Source organism: Protopterus annectens, chromosome 1.part0 (assembly GCF_019279795.1).
Source record: "Protopterus annectens isolate FY-2018-M chromosome 1.part0, PAN1.0, whole genome shotgun sequence".
Classification (NCBI taxonomy): domain Eukaryota; kingdom Metazoa; phylum Chordata; order Ceratodontiformes; family Protopteridae; genus Protopterus; species Protopterus annectens.
Genome location: NC_056725.1, coordinates 406,694,508 through 406,712,007, shown reverse-complemented (window position 1 = coordinate 406,712,007; position 17,500 = coordinate 406,694,508). Strand labels below are relative to the sequence as shown.

At 35.4% G+C, this 17,500-nt stretch overlaps 1 protein-coding gene across 1 annotated transcript in view; it reads right to left on the bottom strand.

Moving 5' to 3' along the window:
* GNMT (glycine N-methyltransferase) overlaps positions 1 to 17,500 on the bottom strand; it is a 252,808-nt gene that overhangs the window by 9,526 nt on the left and 225,782 nt on the right. Inside the window, exon 5 of the mRNA XM_044060275.1 lies at positions 8,681 to 8,796. Within this exon, the coding sequence (XP_043916210.1) occupies positions 8,681 to 8,796 (116 nt within the window). The remainder of the gene's footprint in view (positions 1 to 8,680; positions 8,797 to 17,500) is intronic.

Here is a 17,500-nt window from a genome sequence, read left to right as displayed (position 1 = left end):
GAGTGAATTGCTTGGAGTCAGACAGTAGCTAAGTGAAGCTGAAAGAATTCAAACCATGTACCCTTGTTTATAATTGGAAAGATGTTAGCAGCTTATGGTTTTAATCCTCTGTCCTGTCAGTTACCATCCATGTAACTTTAACAAACAAAAAGCAAAACTAGAGACAGAACTGTTACCAGGAGAAAGAGGTACCACTACAAAGCCAGTAAAGCATGGAGAAGAGCTTTTGTATGCATTTTGTTAAAAAGGTGACCATAACTCTTCCAGAAGTTCATATCTTCAGCTTAAATTTCCATATGCTGTCTACAGACCATAGCTACCTCAGCCATGCTATTAGAGTAGTGTAATTTGTTTTAATTGGTGGAGGTAAAACACACCTCATTTGAATATGATCAAATGTCCACCAATGGGGTGGGTTATCCACACTGGCTAATCCTCCCCTATCCTCTTAGATACTTGTGTTAAAAAAATATCAGTTAATATGAGAGATAAGTCCAACAGTGACTCAGCCTGTTCAAACAAGATTTTTCCTTTTACTAAAACCAAATACACTACAGGACTGAGTGGAAAAACCAAGAAAATATAGCAAAAAATTCCACCAGAAGACAGAAGATCAAACCAACTTTTAGCGTGCAAATATTTAATCTTCGCTTTCGTAAAAACCTCCTCAGAATAAAGGTACCACTGAACTACAACAGTTAAATACAAAATGTTAAAAGAATTAACAATTAATTGCATAATAAGTCTATTAAAACATCAATTTAAAATCACTTCACAACAAAAGGGAAATTTAACCCTTTAAATCCCTATTTGTTAAATAACACTTAATATTTATGTGTTCATTTAAACCAGGTGCATTATCTGCCCCCAGTTTTATCTGCCAGTACACCTCTCTTGTTTCAACCTGGTTTTTGTAATTACCCCCTCTTTTGTCTATACATACCTGCTCAAGAATGGTAAAACAAAACTTTTTAAAATTGTTACACACTGTGGAGTGTTTATATAAAGCATTGTTGTCATCCTTACGCTTTATAGCCCTAAGATGTTCCTGAATCCTGTCCTTTAGCTTTCTAGTGGTCATTCTGACATAAAAACTGTCACACCCTGAGCATAAAGCCAAATAAATGACCCCCACAGTATCACAACTCTACCTCAATTTAAAATTTATAATATTTTGAAAGTGGGAAAGCATGACAAAAGAACCCTCATAAATGTACCAGCAACTAGAGCAACCATTACATTTGTATGTACCCTTGCTCTTCTGTGTTTTAATTACATCAAGTTTTGTATCATTTGTTTCTAACAACTGTTTTATACTACCCTTTTTGGTATTCACAAACAATGGATATTCACCTAATGCTTGTCCATCTTCCCTGTGGCTTTTAATAATTCTCCACTTCCGTTGGATAATGTCTCTGATATGAGAAGAATCTACTGAAATTTCTAAACAGCACCGTGGAACATAATTCGCCGTGTTTTTAATTTTACTTTTACTAGTAAACCCTTTCCTTATAATGGGTGGAAAATCAGTATGTCTTTTTCCCTTAATTTCATCACAAATTTCCCTAAGGAGATCTGTAGTGTACCCTCTTTCCTCAAACAACTTAGTAATAAATTGTGTTTCTTTTATAAAAGAGTCTTTGTTACTGATCATCCTTGAGGCCCGAATGTTTTGGCCTCTTGGGATATTACGTTTCATATACATAGGAAAATTGCTCATCCAATGCAAGTAAGTATTGGAAAAAGTATTTTTCCTATAGATGTCACTTTCAAAACTCTTGGTTTCGAAATCCCATTTTAATGTTATGTCCAAAAAGTTGATTATACGACCACTACTACTCTTAGTGAAAGATAAAAAAGTAGAAGTTTTGTTCAAGTTTCACAAAAATGGCTCACATTTAGCACCTTTTCTAACGACAAAAAACAAATCATTTATAAATCTTTTGTATAGTAAAATGTTATTGAATCCTGTCATAATAGTCATAAGTTCTCTCTCCCACCATCCTAAAACTAAATTTGTGCAGGCTGGGGCAACACTAGCCCCCATCGCCATGCCCTTCTTTTGCTTGTAATATTTATAATGAAAGAAGAAACAGTTGTTGTGTAATACAGTTTCCAACAATGTACATAAAACATTGATTTCAGTTGGCTCCTATGTATATGAAATGTAATATCCCAAGAGGCCAATACATTTGGGCCTCAAGGATGATCAGTAATGAAGACTCTTTTATAAAAGAAACACAATTTATTACTAAGTTGTTTGAGGAAAGAGGGTACATTACATATCTCCTTAGGGAAATTTGTGATGAAATTAAGGAAAAGAGACATACTGATTTTCCACCCATTATAAGGAAAGGGTTTACTAGTAAAAGTAAAATTAAAAACATGGCGGATTATGTTCCACGGTGCTGTTTAGAAATTTCAGTAGATTCTTCTCATATCAGAGACATTATCCAACAGAAGTGGAGAATTATTAAAAGCCACAGGGAAGTTGGACAAGCATTAGGTGAATATCCATTGTTTGTGAATACCAAAAAGGGTAGTATAAAACAGTTGTTAGAAACAAATGATACAAAACTTGGTGTAATTAAAACACAGAAGAGCAAGGGTACATACAAATGTAATGGTTGCTCTAGTTGCCGGTACATTTACGAGGGTTCTTTTGTCATGCTTCCCCACTTTCAAAATATTATAAATTTTAAATTTAGGTATAGTTGTGATACTCTGGGGGTCATTTATTTGGCTTTATGCTCAGGGTGTGACAGTTTTTATGTCAGAATGACCACTAGAAAGCTAAAGGACAGGATTCAGGAACATCTTAGGGCTATAAAGCGTAAGGATGACAACAACGCTTTATATAAACACTCCACAGTTTGTAACAATTTTAAAAAGTTTTTGTTTTACCATTCTTGAGCAGTATGTATAGACAAAAGAGGGGGTAATTACAAAAAACAGGTTGAAATAAGAGAGGTGTACTGGCAGATAAAACTGGGGGAAGATAATGCACCTGGTTTAAATGAACACATAAATATTAAGTGTTATTTTACAAATAGGGATTTAAAGGGTTAAGTTTCCCTTTTGTTGTGAAGTGATTTTAAATTGATGTTTTAATAGACTTATTATGCAATTAATTGTTAATTGCTTTAACATTTTGTATTTAACTGTTGTGGTTCAGTGGTACCTTTATTCTGAGTAAGTTTTTATGAAAGCGGAGATTAAATATTTGTACGCTAAAAGTTGGTTTGGTCTTCTGTGGAATTTTTTGGTATATTTCCTTTTATAAACAGAACCATTTGTTACTACTTTAGCTGAACAAACTGTCCTGCTTGAGATACCAAGGATTTCCTAAGATTTTAATATTTTAAAACTGTTTTTGCCATATGGCTTCTTCAGATCCATCTGAAAAATCAGTATAGCAGTGTAAATGCTTAGGTGCCCACCTTTTTTTCAGATCTTTTGTAGATTTCCAGACCAGTTTATCTTGTTTTCTATAAAGCAAGCTGTGATCTAGTTTTCTTAATATTAAAACACTTTTGATAGAAATGCAAGTATAATGTAAGTAATAGACTGTAAGCATTTAGTTTGGTGATGCAGTGGAGCTCCATCTTCTCTGAAATGGCATTCTTTCTGCCTTCAAGATGCCTCATCACTAGTTTATCTAGTACATGGAAGCTGAATCTTTCATGTGCAGGGTTTTCCAGTCTTCCAAGTCGTACTTCACTAGTAGATTTTTGAGCACATTACGTCTTATGTCTGGTAAATAGTGGGCCATTCTGACCTTAGTTTGTTAATAGTTTTACCCATATAGAAACTTCTGTTTTCCCTATTGGTAGACAGTTGGTCATATTCAAATGAGATGTGGTTTCCCTCTACCAATTAAACACACCCCCATTGTGACATATTCAAATTAGGTTTATTTTACCTCCACCAAGTAAAACACCTGGCTATTCTGATCCCTCCCCTCACAAAGCCCTTATATCCAGAACAGAGCTCACTGTAAAACAATTAAGATTTGACTGCAAGAATGCTCATCCATCTGTGAAGACTAAATAAAACAGTTTTTCTAAAAAACTGCACCAGTTGCCTTATTCCTCTGGAGAGGAGGGGTAGATAAGCCATCCATGATCAGCTGTGGGTCAGATTTGCTTCCCAATCAAAGTGTTGTTTTGTTTGTACTGAAATCTCGGTTCCTGGATCATAGGTAAGATATTGCAAGCTGCCTTCAATGAGTGGATCCCTAGTATTGTTGTTCTTCTATCTTCAGGATACTACACACCATAGTTAATGCACAAAGTAGTTGGTCTATACAACTCTTCCTCCTATAGGACACCATCTAGAGTCTATGCTACAGCCAATAACTCCATTCTTGGGTGAGTTTCAAGTGGAAATACTCAGCATGTTTTGGGAAGTGGGGAGAATCCCAGAGAGACACAGGGAAAAATACAAACTCCATCCAGGCATTGGCCAGAAGTCAGGATTAGGCTTTGTACCTTGTACATGGGAGGTGAAGACCTTAACCATTATGTCAATTGGTCTCTGGTATAAGGCCTCTCCAACTGCTTGATGTCTACTAAGATACATCCCAAAGGGGACACTGTATTCACTGATGGGCCTTATCAGTTAAGAATATAGTGGAGTAAGGACTTCTCTAGATCTAGAGAAAATACTCTTTGAGATGAGCTATACCAGAAAGAAAGCAAGATTTCCTGACCACCACTGGAACATCATGATCAAAGGAGAGGGAATTATATACCAAGGTTGCAAAGTCTCTCACAACATCATCATTTTGGAGTGGGATGTTTTATATACAATAAGCTTGGTGGAGGGTTTACTGACCAAATGCAACAATATTGCATTTTTTAGCATTTAGTTTTATCCTATTTTCAGAGTACCAGCTATTAACATTTGGAAGTTAATTGTGCAGCCTCTGCATATTAGAGAGTGACAGTATAACACCCAGTATACAGTCATCTGCAAACTCGGTTAACCAAAGTTCCCATTTTGGATTTGGAGATCAGAGAAGTATATACTGAATAGCAGAAGTCCTAGCAATGTTCCTTTTGGGACCCCACTGATTATCTTCATCCTCTCTGAGGATATTCCTACCACCCTCACAGTATGGTGTTTGTCCCTCATCCAATTTGCTATCCATCCAACTACATACAAATCAGTTTGCAGTACACTTATCTTGCTAATAATGTTGGCATGTGGTATAGTATCAAAAACCTTGGTGAAGTCAAGGTATGCTGTATGGAGAGCATGACTTCTGTCCATAGGTTACATTATCATCTCAAAGAAATCATCAGATTCATTATATGGTACATCCCCTTTAAGAAAGACAAACTGCTGTGGGTCATATCTCATAAAATGTTTTATACTGTAGTTTATAATGTTGGTAATAACCTGTTCCATGTGTGGTCTTGCAGATAGGGCTTGTCAGATTAATGGGTCTGTTATTCCTGGGGTTGTGGTGGGGCTACCCTTCTGATGTGGCATCATAACTACTGTGCTTCATGCCTTGGGGAAAAAGCCAGTGGAGAGTTCTAGAATAACTTGGAGATGAGCAGAACATTTATGTGTTGCCCATATTCATAAGGGACGAGGATGACTGTGGACCACTAAGCTGGTTCATAGCTATGTACTAAACTGTTGATCTGTGAGGATCTTTCAAAGCCTTGCCCTACATTTTCATGAAGTTTATAGCCCTTACATTTTTAAGTATGAATAACTAAGACACAAGCAGAATATTTACACGTTGCCCCTATTCATGAGGGACAAGGGTGTTTGTGGACCACTAGGCTGGTTCATAGCTATGTAGTAGGCTGTTGATTTGTGAGGATCTTTCAAAGCCATGCCATACATTTTCACAAAGTTTATAGTCCTTATATTCTAAGTATGAATAACCTAGAGATGAGCATAACACTTATATGTGGACCCTATCCATGAGAGACAAGGGTGCTAAACCAGGGGTGAATTTGGGGCTACCCATCCATTCATCCAGATTATATCTGAATAGCATAAGAGAAGTATTTTGCTTTATGTGAAGAGGAAGGTGATTCCAAATGGAACTGGTATTCTCTTTAATACATATCTATTCCTCCAACATGTGCTATGTATATTACAACAGAGATTTAGATCTTTTGCACAGCTGTTTATGCCCCCACTGAACTTGTGAATGTGCAGTAGGTCTGACAGGATAGATTCTGTACATGAGGCACAGATTACCTCTCAACAACCTACATGAAACTGAGAATAGGGCAAGGTTAGTTTTTATGATTTAAGACCTTGATTTTCTTAGTAAGAAAGCTTTGTGGGCATTCAAGTTGTGTTAGATGATTGGACAGGCTCATATCGGAGGACAGAGTACTTATAATAAGTGTTCTTTTTTGGTGGTAGGGGGTTTGAGATCCTTAGATACCTCAATGGTGAAATTTGCACTGCATTTGTTTGCTAATATACTTGCAATATCCACAGGATCAGCATAGGTAGGGCCATTATGAATAAGCTCAGAGTAACACTGGGTGTTATTTTGTAATTTCCTGTCATAAGTAAAGAAGAATTTGTAATTATACATAGCTTTCAATGTCAGCCTAAGTTCATGGGAAACCTTTGACCTTGATTTATGGCTCTATAGCTTTAGTGTATATTCTAATGAGCTTTTCCCTTGACGATATTATTTATTTATGCTTATGGGCCACCAGGCTGGTTTGTCTTTATCCTTCACAATTTGTTTAGTTCTTTATAGAGGTTGACAGATTTATACTGTTTTCTAGGTGAGAGCAGAATTTGTTTGCATAACTACTAGCTGTGTCAGCATTTTGAATGTTACAGTTATATTTTGAGGCTTCATCGCAGAATTTCATTAAGTCTGCACATATGAAATCTTTGAATACCATGATATTTGCATTTGCTGGTTAAGGGATTTTTATAGAGAAGGTTATCAGTTCTTGGTCAGATTTGACCAGGAAAGGCTACACCAGTTGGTTAATGTATATAGATGCGATATTTGTAATAACCGGGTTAAGAACTTGCTGTACTCTAGTGGACTCTTAAACTACTGATCCAAGGAATTCTTGTTAATCAAATCAAGGAATTTTTGGGCATAGCTTATATTTGAGATGTACATTTCCCTCTTTATCAACAGGTAGTTAAAATGATGGTGCCTTTGTGTATTTGAAGTTCATCCAATATATTTAAGAAATGGACATTGCTTGTGGAGTTGATTGAAGGGGTCCTGTAGCATGTTATGATCTGATAGTGATTTTATTTAGTGTAAGTTGAATCTCAAGAAGTTGTTGTTTGGATCTCTGGCAATGTGCCTCAAGATACTGTGGTCTTTAATAAATATGGTTACTCCACCACAGTTCCCATCAGGTCTAATGGTGTGACAGGTGCAAAACCCTGGTGTAGAGGGGCTGATTTCTATACTTTGATACCAAGTTTCAGTAATAATACACACATGAATATGCTTAAGATGTAGGTATTACAAAGAATTATGATGTATTGCAGAGTCATGACTGGGCCTTTGCCTGTTATAATAACATATCAATAATTATGTTGGAACTGTTTTAGATATGATTCAGCACTTGAATTTTGCTTGCAAACTGAGTCTCAGTTAAATATTTCTTGAATGATAATAATGTAATTGTGATGAGCAAGTCAGTTATAATATACATGATTATGATAAAGTAATTGAAAATATATAAGTTTGTTATACCTCTGAGAATTAATCCCAAGAAATATACCAAACAGGGAAGTCTGAGAGGTGAATTTCTTGGAATCCATTTTAAAAACAGAGGTTCATAGATTTTCCAAAGCCACTCAGCCTCACAAAGATTCTCACTTCTCACCCTGTCATTTCCTTCCTTTAGGTAGTATCTCCTTTCTCCAGGAGGGCCAAAGCAGCCACTCTTCTTGTTGTACTCACCAAACACTGCTTAGGCATATTGTTACTTCAAGAAACGAGTGACCTGCTGCTTTCTCATTTCCAATCAAGTTTAACATTGCTAAAGTTGAAACGTTGTTGATAATGGAGGTATGTAGATGATATATAATACACACACACACACACACACACACACACACACACACACACACACACACACACACACACACACACACACACCTGTGTGAAGCCAAAACACGTCTTAATCCAGGAAAGCAACATATGTCATATGCCATTCAGACAAATCCAGCCTGCATATTGTGCGTGTGTGTGTTTGCATATGTGTGTGTGTGTGTGTGTGCGTGTGTGTGCGTGTGTGCGCGTGTGTGTGTGTGTGTGTGTGTGTGTGTGTGTGTGTGTGTGTGTATGTGTGTGTCTCATAAGAACTTTTGCCATACTGAGTAGTTTATTGAGGCTTTAGACAGCTGGCCCTTGTGGTTTCTGAAGTTGAATTTCCTGAGGTTTGCACAGCCCTAAAATGTGACTTGCTGATTTTAACTATGACCAGTGAATGCTGCTTCAGGCTAGATCACACACTTTTTGTTTATAATAAAACTGTTCCCCATGTGCAACTGACTGCTGGAACTGGAATACTGAAAGCACATTCACTTTTTATTTAGTTATTGTTTGACATTTTATAAATGTGCATTTACATTTTTTGCCTTATTGTTTCTGTGTGGTAGTTTATTAAGAGAAGTAGAATTTCATGTAACATATAATAGACAAAAGCTGTACCTCACACCATCAACGTCTTCAGATACCGGTGCCTCCAATGTATAGTCAAGGGTGACCATATGGGGTTTGCTGTTCACCCACAAAACCGAAGTTGTTATATCCTTTGTAAGATCACCCTGAAAGAGAACATCAGCACTTTATTTTGCTGCATGGTTTCTATTTGAATTATTTCAGATATTTTAATGTAGTTACTAGCGTTCAACAATTTATTCTGCATCGTCATATTTAAGCAGACTGGTAGATGTAATGCCCCTATCACCAGCAGGGTACACAGAGAAAGAGCATGCACATCACAACTGTTTATTCAAGATGAAACTCATACAGTGACAAGATCATTGCCATTAGTTTTGCAGTCTGCTGGAGATATTCCCAGCCTTGACTAAGACACCATTTGTTATGTATACATCATCATCATCATAGTTTGCAATGGAGTTATCATTTAACAAGCAACATATAAAATATTACGTGACCTCTGACCCTATAATAGTAGTAGTATTAGTAATAACAACAACAATGATAATAATAACAATAGGAATAAAACTCTGGTTGGATGTGAGAATGCATAACCAACCTGTTTACAATTTATGTTACAGAAATAATACAATTAAAAACAAACAATGGAAAAGTGTACAGTATGTATTTGAGCAATGCAATGTAGACAGAATGTCAGTTCACAGTAGGCTGTAATTTACATTATGGAAACAATAAAATACATAAAAATAAAATGCAGTTGAGGGTAAGTATGTATGTATGTATATATATATATATATATATATATATATATATATATATATATATAATCTTGCAATACAATGGAAAGTGGTAATAGTTAAGAGAAGAAGAAACATGAGCTAAACGATTAGGAGAATGAAAATAAAGCATAGTATATGTTCTTACAGTACACTGAATAGAGTGGCAATGCCTCTAGTGAATAAGGAAGTCAGGCAAATGTTTGGGAGTTAAATAAGACAATGGAATAGATTACTGGTGTGGCACATCAAAGAGGAAGAGAGGGAATTGCGGAAAGTCATGTAGTGGAATAAAGCTTATAAAATGATATGAGTGGTAGAATAAATAAAAGAAGAACCTCAGTAGTAACATAATTTTGAAAATGTATTTGTTAGGAGTGTCTTGGATGTTATATTACTCATCTTTAACATAAATGAGGCCTGTATGATAAGAAAGAGAGTATTATTTGAGTAGAAATACTTAAGTAATGGCAGAATAGCAGATTTGGAAGGTAGGTCTTAAAAGATTGTTTAAAAGGTTTAAAACTGTAAGGTGCACTCAGATCATAAGGAAGAGAGTTCTGAACTCTGGATAGGTATGTGAGAGGTGCCCTGTCTGAAATTCTAATATTATTTTATTATTTATTTATTTTCTGCGGGTAAATGCTGGTTCCATAGTGAGTCTAGTGCAGGGTATTTATTTTTATTTTATATTATTTTCTTTATTTTGTTTTAAATTTGTTAACTGTGTTAGATTACTGATCACAAGTGATAAGTTTCAGTCAGCCCAGGTAGGAGAAAAGAAATGTATATGTCAGGAAAAAAAAACAAAGATTTTAAAGAAAACAACAACAAAACAATTGTTTCCTGACAGACTTGATTTTAAAACAGTTTATAGCTGCTACAAGTATATGATAGTTTTCTGGAATGGGATGATTCATATGTTATGATGTGATATAATCTGTTATTATGAAGGAGCAACATCAGGATAAACTATTTTCCTAAATATGAACTAGTACCTATTCATAAATTACAGGAGCTGGTTGAGTTTTAGCCTGTTCTCATAGGACATACATGTTGTCATTAACCATTCTATAGGTGTGACTGCTAATTTGGCAAAAACAATGTATTTGGAGTGTTATATGATTTCAATTTCAGCAATTTTACTTTGATTGTGTTAGATGAACTGGTGTGTTAAGTCTATTCAAAAATCATTACTTTTGTTTCCTTCTCATTCAGAATCAGATTGTAGTCTTAACACCAGTTAGCAAGAATGTCACTGGAGTTTTGCATTTGTGATAGTAGCAGTTCTGAATATTTGGCAGTACATAAAATGGCAGTCATCATCACATTGTAGAAGATGAATGTCTTCAGTGTGTTGATACATGTCATTTGTAAAGACAGTAGAGAACAGTTGACTAAGAATAGAGCTTTGTGGCACTCCACTATTGCTGTTAAATGGACTAGATAGACAGCTTTGCCATGATACTGTTTGGGTCCTGTTTGCTAAGTAAGACAGACACCAGTTTAACACTGTTTGCCAGGAGCCTTTTTATTTGAGTCTGTGGATTAATATGGTATAATTGACTGTGCTGAATGCACTGGAAAAATCAAGGAGCAGGGCATTTAATTAATTATTTTGACCAAGCTGTATATTGGTGACTATGTGATTTGACAATATGTTTGAGTATTTTGGATAGGGGGCTAAGTTTGGAGACTGGTCTATAGTTTCCTATTTTCTGTTTCTCACTGGCTTTGAAAAGTATGATTAATTTGGATTTTGGAAAAGTATGTTCCTGAAGACTGTCACTGAGAAATATAGTTAGGAGATAGACTATGCAGTTTACAATGTTTTTTTTTTAAATGCATAGGGTAGTCGAGAGCCTGTCTGTTATTATAGGAATCAAATGTATGTCCTATTACAGTCAACGACATACTCACCATCACCAGCAAAGCCATCTGAAACACCAATAATACATTAGCATTGAGCAGACAGAAATGTAGACAGGATGCATTCCTAAGAGTTACTGCAAAGCTGCTTCACACAACACCCTTGTAAGTACAGTGCAACATCATGTACAGCTATCATGTTGGAAGTCTCTGCAGTGTTGTGACTCAGACTAAAGTTTCACACCTCTGAATGTTAAGAGTGATAGCCACATTGAAGCTGGTTCTAAGGGCCATCAAAGAAGGCTGTGTTATATTCTTGCCCATGTACATGATGCACAGGCTGGTGTCTTCTCTCATGTTTTAAACATATGTCCACACTACCAAGGGGACACTGAGCATCTGGCAGTTCTGTCCAATGCCAGAAGATCTGGTGCCAAAATGGGCCAGTGGGCTGGTGCTTTTTGAAACTGTATGTGTAAAAAATCTATCTTTTTTGCCTCTGTACTCTTTTAAAAAGAGTCTGGATTGGGAAGACTGCAGGCATTAACAAAGATGCCCAGAAGTCATTGCAGTTTTAACCCCAGGAAATGGGATGCTGATTGCACTGTGAAGTCAGCAGCCTGTCATGTAATCTGAGTACATGTGTGATGTGGCTGCTGATTAGTCCTGTTACCCTTTCTTTTTCTTCCCACGCTTTAGTTGTGCGAAGAGAGCGAGAGAGTGGAGAGACGAGTGACAGGAGACCAAAGAAGAACAAATCAATGCTCTGAATGGATTAGTGTTTAAACTTTAAGGTAAGTTCTCAGAAATGTTCTTGGCAGGGCCAACCAAATAATTTCAGCTTTTTTTTTTCCTGGCAGGTTCAAACAGATACTTTCTGTATTTTATTTCCTGGCAGAGCTAACCAGATACTTTCTGCAGTTTTTTTTTTCCTAGCAAGGTCAACCAAAAACTTTCTGTATTAATTTATTTATTTTTTCTGGCAGAGTTGACCAGATAATTTCTGTATTTAATTATTTCCTGGCAGGATCGACCAGATACTTGTTAAATCTTGGTGCATTCTCCTATATAAATTATCTTTCTGACATCCTGGGCCTGTAGCCTGGCAGGGCCAACCAAATAGTAGAAGGTTAGTGAAAATGGACTGGTGGTTCTGATGGTGCCAGAGTCAGACATTAACATAAAATCTCAAAAATAAGATTGCAAAAACTGCAGTGTGTAAGAGTGGCTTACATATTCATCCTCTACAGCAAATAAGGTGACTCACAAATTGAGGGGATATACAAACACTCACATATGTGTATATATATATATATATATATATATATATATATATATATATATATATATATAGTTATGGTATGGAAATGTCTGTCTAGATTATAATAATACCCACAAAATATCTGTTACTGAAGAAGTCCCTGGATTAGGAATTGCCATGAACTGTGGAAGGAAGAAGAAGGAACAAGCAACAAGATGGTGTACGGTGGAGAGGTTGGCATAATGTTTAAGGTCCAAACAAATAAAACCCGTAAAACTAAACAAGGCAAACCAATTCAACTGCAGAACGCTGGTTTATTATTAATACAACATGAAATCAACAAGTACTAAGCGCTTTCACCCATAAAATATACCGGGCATCATCAGAGTACAAAAAATGTAACTATCACTTCCATTTAAATAGGTGCAGCAATTAAATAGTGACTAATTAAAACCAATTGTAATTAATTAAACAATTATATATGTATACACACTTCAATGTAAACCCTAAAAACTGCCTTTAAAAACTGCCTATGTCAACAGTTATAATGCCAAGACTTGTTTAAACAAATTTTAAACAAAAAAAGCATTCATATAAAATGCAAATAACAATATCTTAAAAATTTATCTATAACAAGTACATACAATAAATGGACTGTAAAAATGTGAAAAAAACTAGTATGATTAAAAACAATAAATGAATAAAACTCATAATTATTAAAATAGGTCATTAAATAAATTGTGATTTATATCTAAGTATACTGGCTATAGAAATATAGTCATTGATACCTGGATGAATACTTGCATCAAGTCTTAGTTGCCATAGACATTCTTTAACTTCTAATAATGTCTTGTCATCACCTCCTTTGTTATTATTGTGAGGTATTCTATCTATCACGAAGAATAAAAACCTTTTAAAATTGTCACACCTTACACTATGTGTGTATAGGGCACTAGTGTCTTTTTTTCTTTTTATATCTCTGACATGTTCTCCTATTCGATCTTTAAGCTTTCTGATGGTTTTCCCAACGTAATAAGCTGAACATGATGAACAAGTAGCAAGATAAACTACCATTTTTGTATTGCAGTTGCAATACCCTGGACATCTCATAGTTTTTCCAAAATTATGAACTACTACATAGGGTCCATCATTAATATATTTACATGTATGACATGTACCACATTTACCTATCTTAGACTTTAAATAAATATTCTTACTATATGTTGCTTCATAATATTCTTTTAAATTCATAACTCTACTGTAAGTGATTTTGGGCCATAATCCAAGGGTGTCAATACATTCATCATTATTCAAAAACACGCTGGCCCAAGTCTCTCGTACAGTATTAACAATTTTCATAGATACTTTGTTAAAGGGAATAACAAACGTATCATTTCCAATTATTGATTTGTTCTCACATAAAGTATTTTGAATTCCAAACTTTATAATAGGTTGATAAATTTGCTGTCTTTTCATCTGTATCTCAGCACTTACTTTGTCAATCAAATCCTTTGGGTATCCTCTATCTAAAAACATACTTGGCAATATTTTAATTTCATCACAAAAAAACGAATCTTCACTAATAATTCTTGAGAGCCTAACCATCTGCCCTTTGATTAAATTCTTCTTTTGATAGTGGGGGTGGCAACTGTCAAAATGTAGGAAGGAATTAGAATGTGTTTTTTTCCTAAAAATATTAGTTTCTAACCTACCCTTGTTTTTATACAATAATATATCCAGATACTCACAGTAACTATCATATATCTTGCTAGTAAAACTTAAAAAGCTTAATGTAGTGTTAAGAAATGTTTCAAATTCTAAAAATCTTTCTCTTGTCCCCTTCCAAAAAAATCAAAATATCGTCCAGGTACCTCAGATAAAGAGCAATGTCAGCCTGATAACAAGAAGTAAATCCTTTTGTGTCTCCCAAAAGGCTAAAACTAAATTTGCATAAATGGGGGCACATCTTGCCCCCATAGCTACCCCAGTTTTTTTGTCTAAAATATTCACCGTTAAGAAAAATATAGTTATTTTCAAGTACTAGTTACATCAATTTCCCTAGAAATTTACATTTGTCTTTACTTAGTGCACCAAATTTTAATAAGCTGGCCTCAAACATTTCTATACCCAACCTGTGGGGAATCACGGTAAACAGACTTACAATATCAATAGTAATCATAAACATTTCTGTGTTTATCTCAACAAAATTATCTCTTATTTTATCCAAGCAATGCCATGAATCTTTTACTATGTGATCCAACTTTGTTAATATTTCTTTACAATGAAAATCTATAAAAGAATCCATGGCCTCAGTTTTGGACCCTCTGGCAGATACTATTGGTCTAAACGGTGGATTATGAACATTTTTATGAATTTTGGGTATACCAAAGATGGATGGAATCATAGGGTGTTTCACATTTAAAAAGTTATATTCGTCCTTAGTAATGACACCATCCATCAAATATTCGTACATAATCCAATCCAACTTAGTATAAGCCCTGTGCATTTCATGTTTGGAAACCTTTTCATAAGTGGTGTTATCACTTAACATTATGGTCATTTTATTAAAGTAATCATCCTTAGTCATAACAACCACACCACCACCCTTATCGGGCTTCATAACCCTAAATTTGTCTGTTTTTGTTAATTCCTTAAGGCAAAATGTTTCGGCTGTGGTTAAGTTATATGATGTTGTTTTTTCATTCTTCACTATTCTGCGTATCTGAGTATCACACAACCTCTCAAACACCTGAATGATAGGGTTTTGAGGGGGTATAAATGTACTATGTCTCTTTAAAGTAAAATAATAATTATCATTCTGAGTACCTTTATTATTCTTGAAAAACATCCTTAAATTAAGTGTTCTAGTAAAAAGTTTTAAATTAATAAGAATTTTACCAATATCTAATCTAAATGTAGGAACAAATTTAAAACCTTTTTTAAAAAGGTTTAAATAACTAGCATCAAATTTAAAATCAGTAAAATTATACACACTAAAACCTCCATCGACCAAAATAGAACATTCACATCCACTATTGTTTACGCGTGTCTCATATGAACAATCATAAAAAATAGATTGTCCTCCAAAACAGTTTAGAAAATTATTACACAAAGTGTCATTGTCATGACTAAGACTTGTAATACAACCTGTCAGACAGTCTGGTGTGTCATTAAACCCAGTGTGTGTATAATTAAGATCATCTTCAACTACCGATACCATGAGTTGATCCTATAATTTCTTTTCTGATATTGGAGGTTCTGTTGCTGACCGCCATAACGGTTCCGTAACCGCTCTGACCTCCTCAGTGTTGGTTCTTCTAAAAAAGCTCCCTCCCCATTTTCATACACAGCATCGTTAGATGCATGGTTGTGTACTGCACTAGAATTAATAATGTGTGTATTAAGTGCATCTCTGACAACTGTATCCATCCCACCAGGTTGAGACAAACGTTTCATATTTTTGTAATCTTTGAAATGTGAATATACTCTCTTATTCTTATAATCGTTTGTGTCCCCAATTAATTTGTGATTTTTACCTTCCTTTTAAAATGAACTTATCATTGTCTTTTATTATTTTATCAAAACGAATTCTATTAAAATCAAACAACAAGTTTTGTCGAAAACTGTTATCTAATTTTGTTAAATGCTCATTCAAAATAGACAGTTTATTGTTGTTATTACGTATTATTAATTTCATTAACTCAATACCTGTTCGGTCGAACAGATGTAATAGTTCATTAAACAATTCAGTCCCTTCAGTGAAACCAAAAGGTAATTTGAACAAACGAAGGCGTTTCGGCACCTGTCCCAATTCCATCGACCTTTCTAAAAACGCATTATCCATTTGCAAAGATTTGAATGTTTTTAACGCTCTTTTGAATTCAGTAAACTGCATATTGAGACTACCAAATTCATTAGCGTTAGTGTTGGATGAAGTATTGAAGGTCGGTGCTGCCAAAATGTCTTATGCAGTTTACTGAATTCGAAAGAGCGTTAAAAACATTAAAATCTTTGCAAATGGAGTTTGATTTTGGCATCTGGTTATTGGCTAGGCTTGTAATAGTCTGCAGGCTGATAGCCTAGTATTTATCTGTGATCAAGGGATTTTATGATTAGACCACATTCCTTTATCCTTAATAGGCTAAAATTGTCTGAGTTGCCAGTCTCCACTTTGTGCAGCATCAGCACCATTAAAGTCACTTTCTTTTACACACTGGTATGCATAGAAACAAACCATGACTACATATTGTAATTCATCTGCATAGGAAATTATGACATGTCATTATGTTTCAGTGGCATACTTTGCGACCTGGGGCAATCTTTACAGATGTGTAATGATGACTATAGCAGTAACCTTGGAACAGTGCTTAGACACATATATAGATGACCATAGGCTTGACCTTGGAGCAGCACTCAGATATGTGTCTGAGCGACTTCAGCAATTGCATCTGGGCACTGCTCGGTGATGTGAATGGGTGAATACAACAAATACAATTGGAGAAATTCTCAGAGATATGTCTGGGTGACTATAGCAATTACCATGGAGCAGTCCTTAGAGATGTGTCTGGATGAATGCATCGATTACCATGGGGCAGTATTCAGATATGTGCCTGGGTGAAAATAGCATTGACCTTGGGGCAGTGCTCAAAGATGTGTCCCAATGACTACAGCATTGACTTTGGGGCAGTAATGAGATATATGTATTGGGTAGGGCTCAGAGGGTACAGCTTAGAGGAGTGTAACAGCTTAGAGGAGTACAACAATGACCATGGGGTAGTATTCAGAGAACAGTTACTTTAGGCAGTACACACAAGTGTGTAAGGGTGTGTGCAGTAGTGTCCTTAGGATGGTACTCAAAGATGTGCTTGGGAAAACACAGCAATGACCTTGGGGCAGTGCTCAGAGATGTGTAAGGGTGAGTAAAGAAATGACATTAGGATA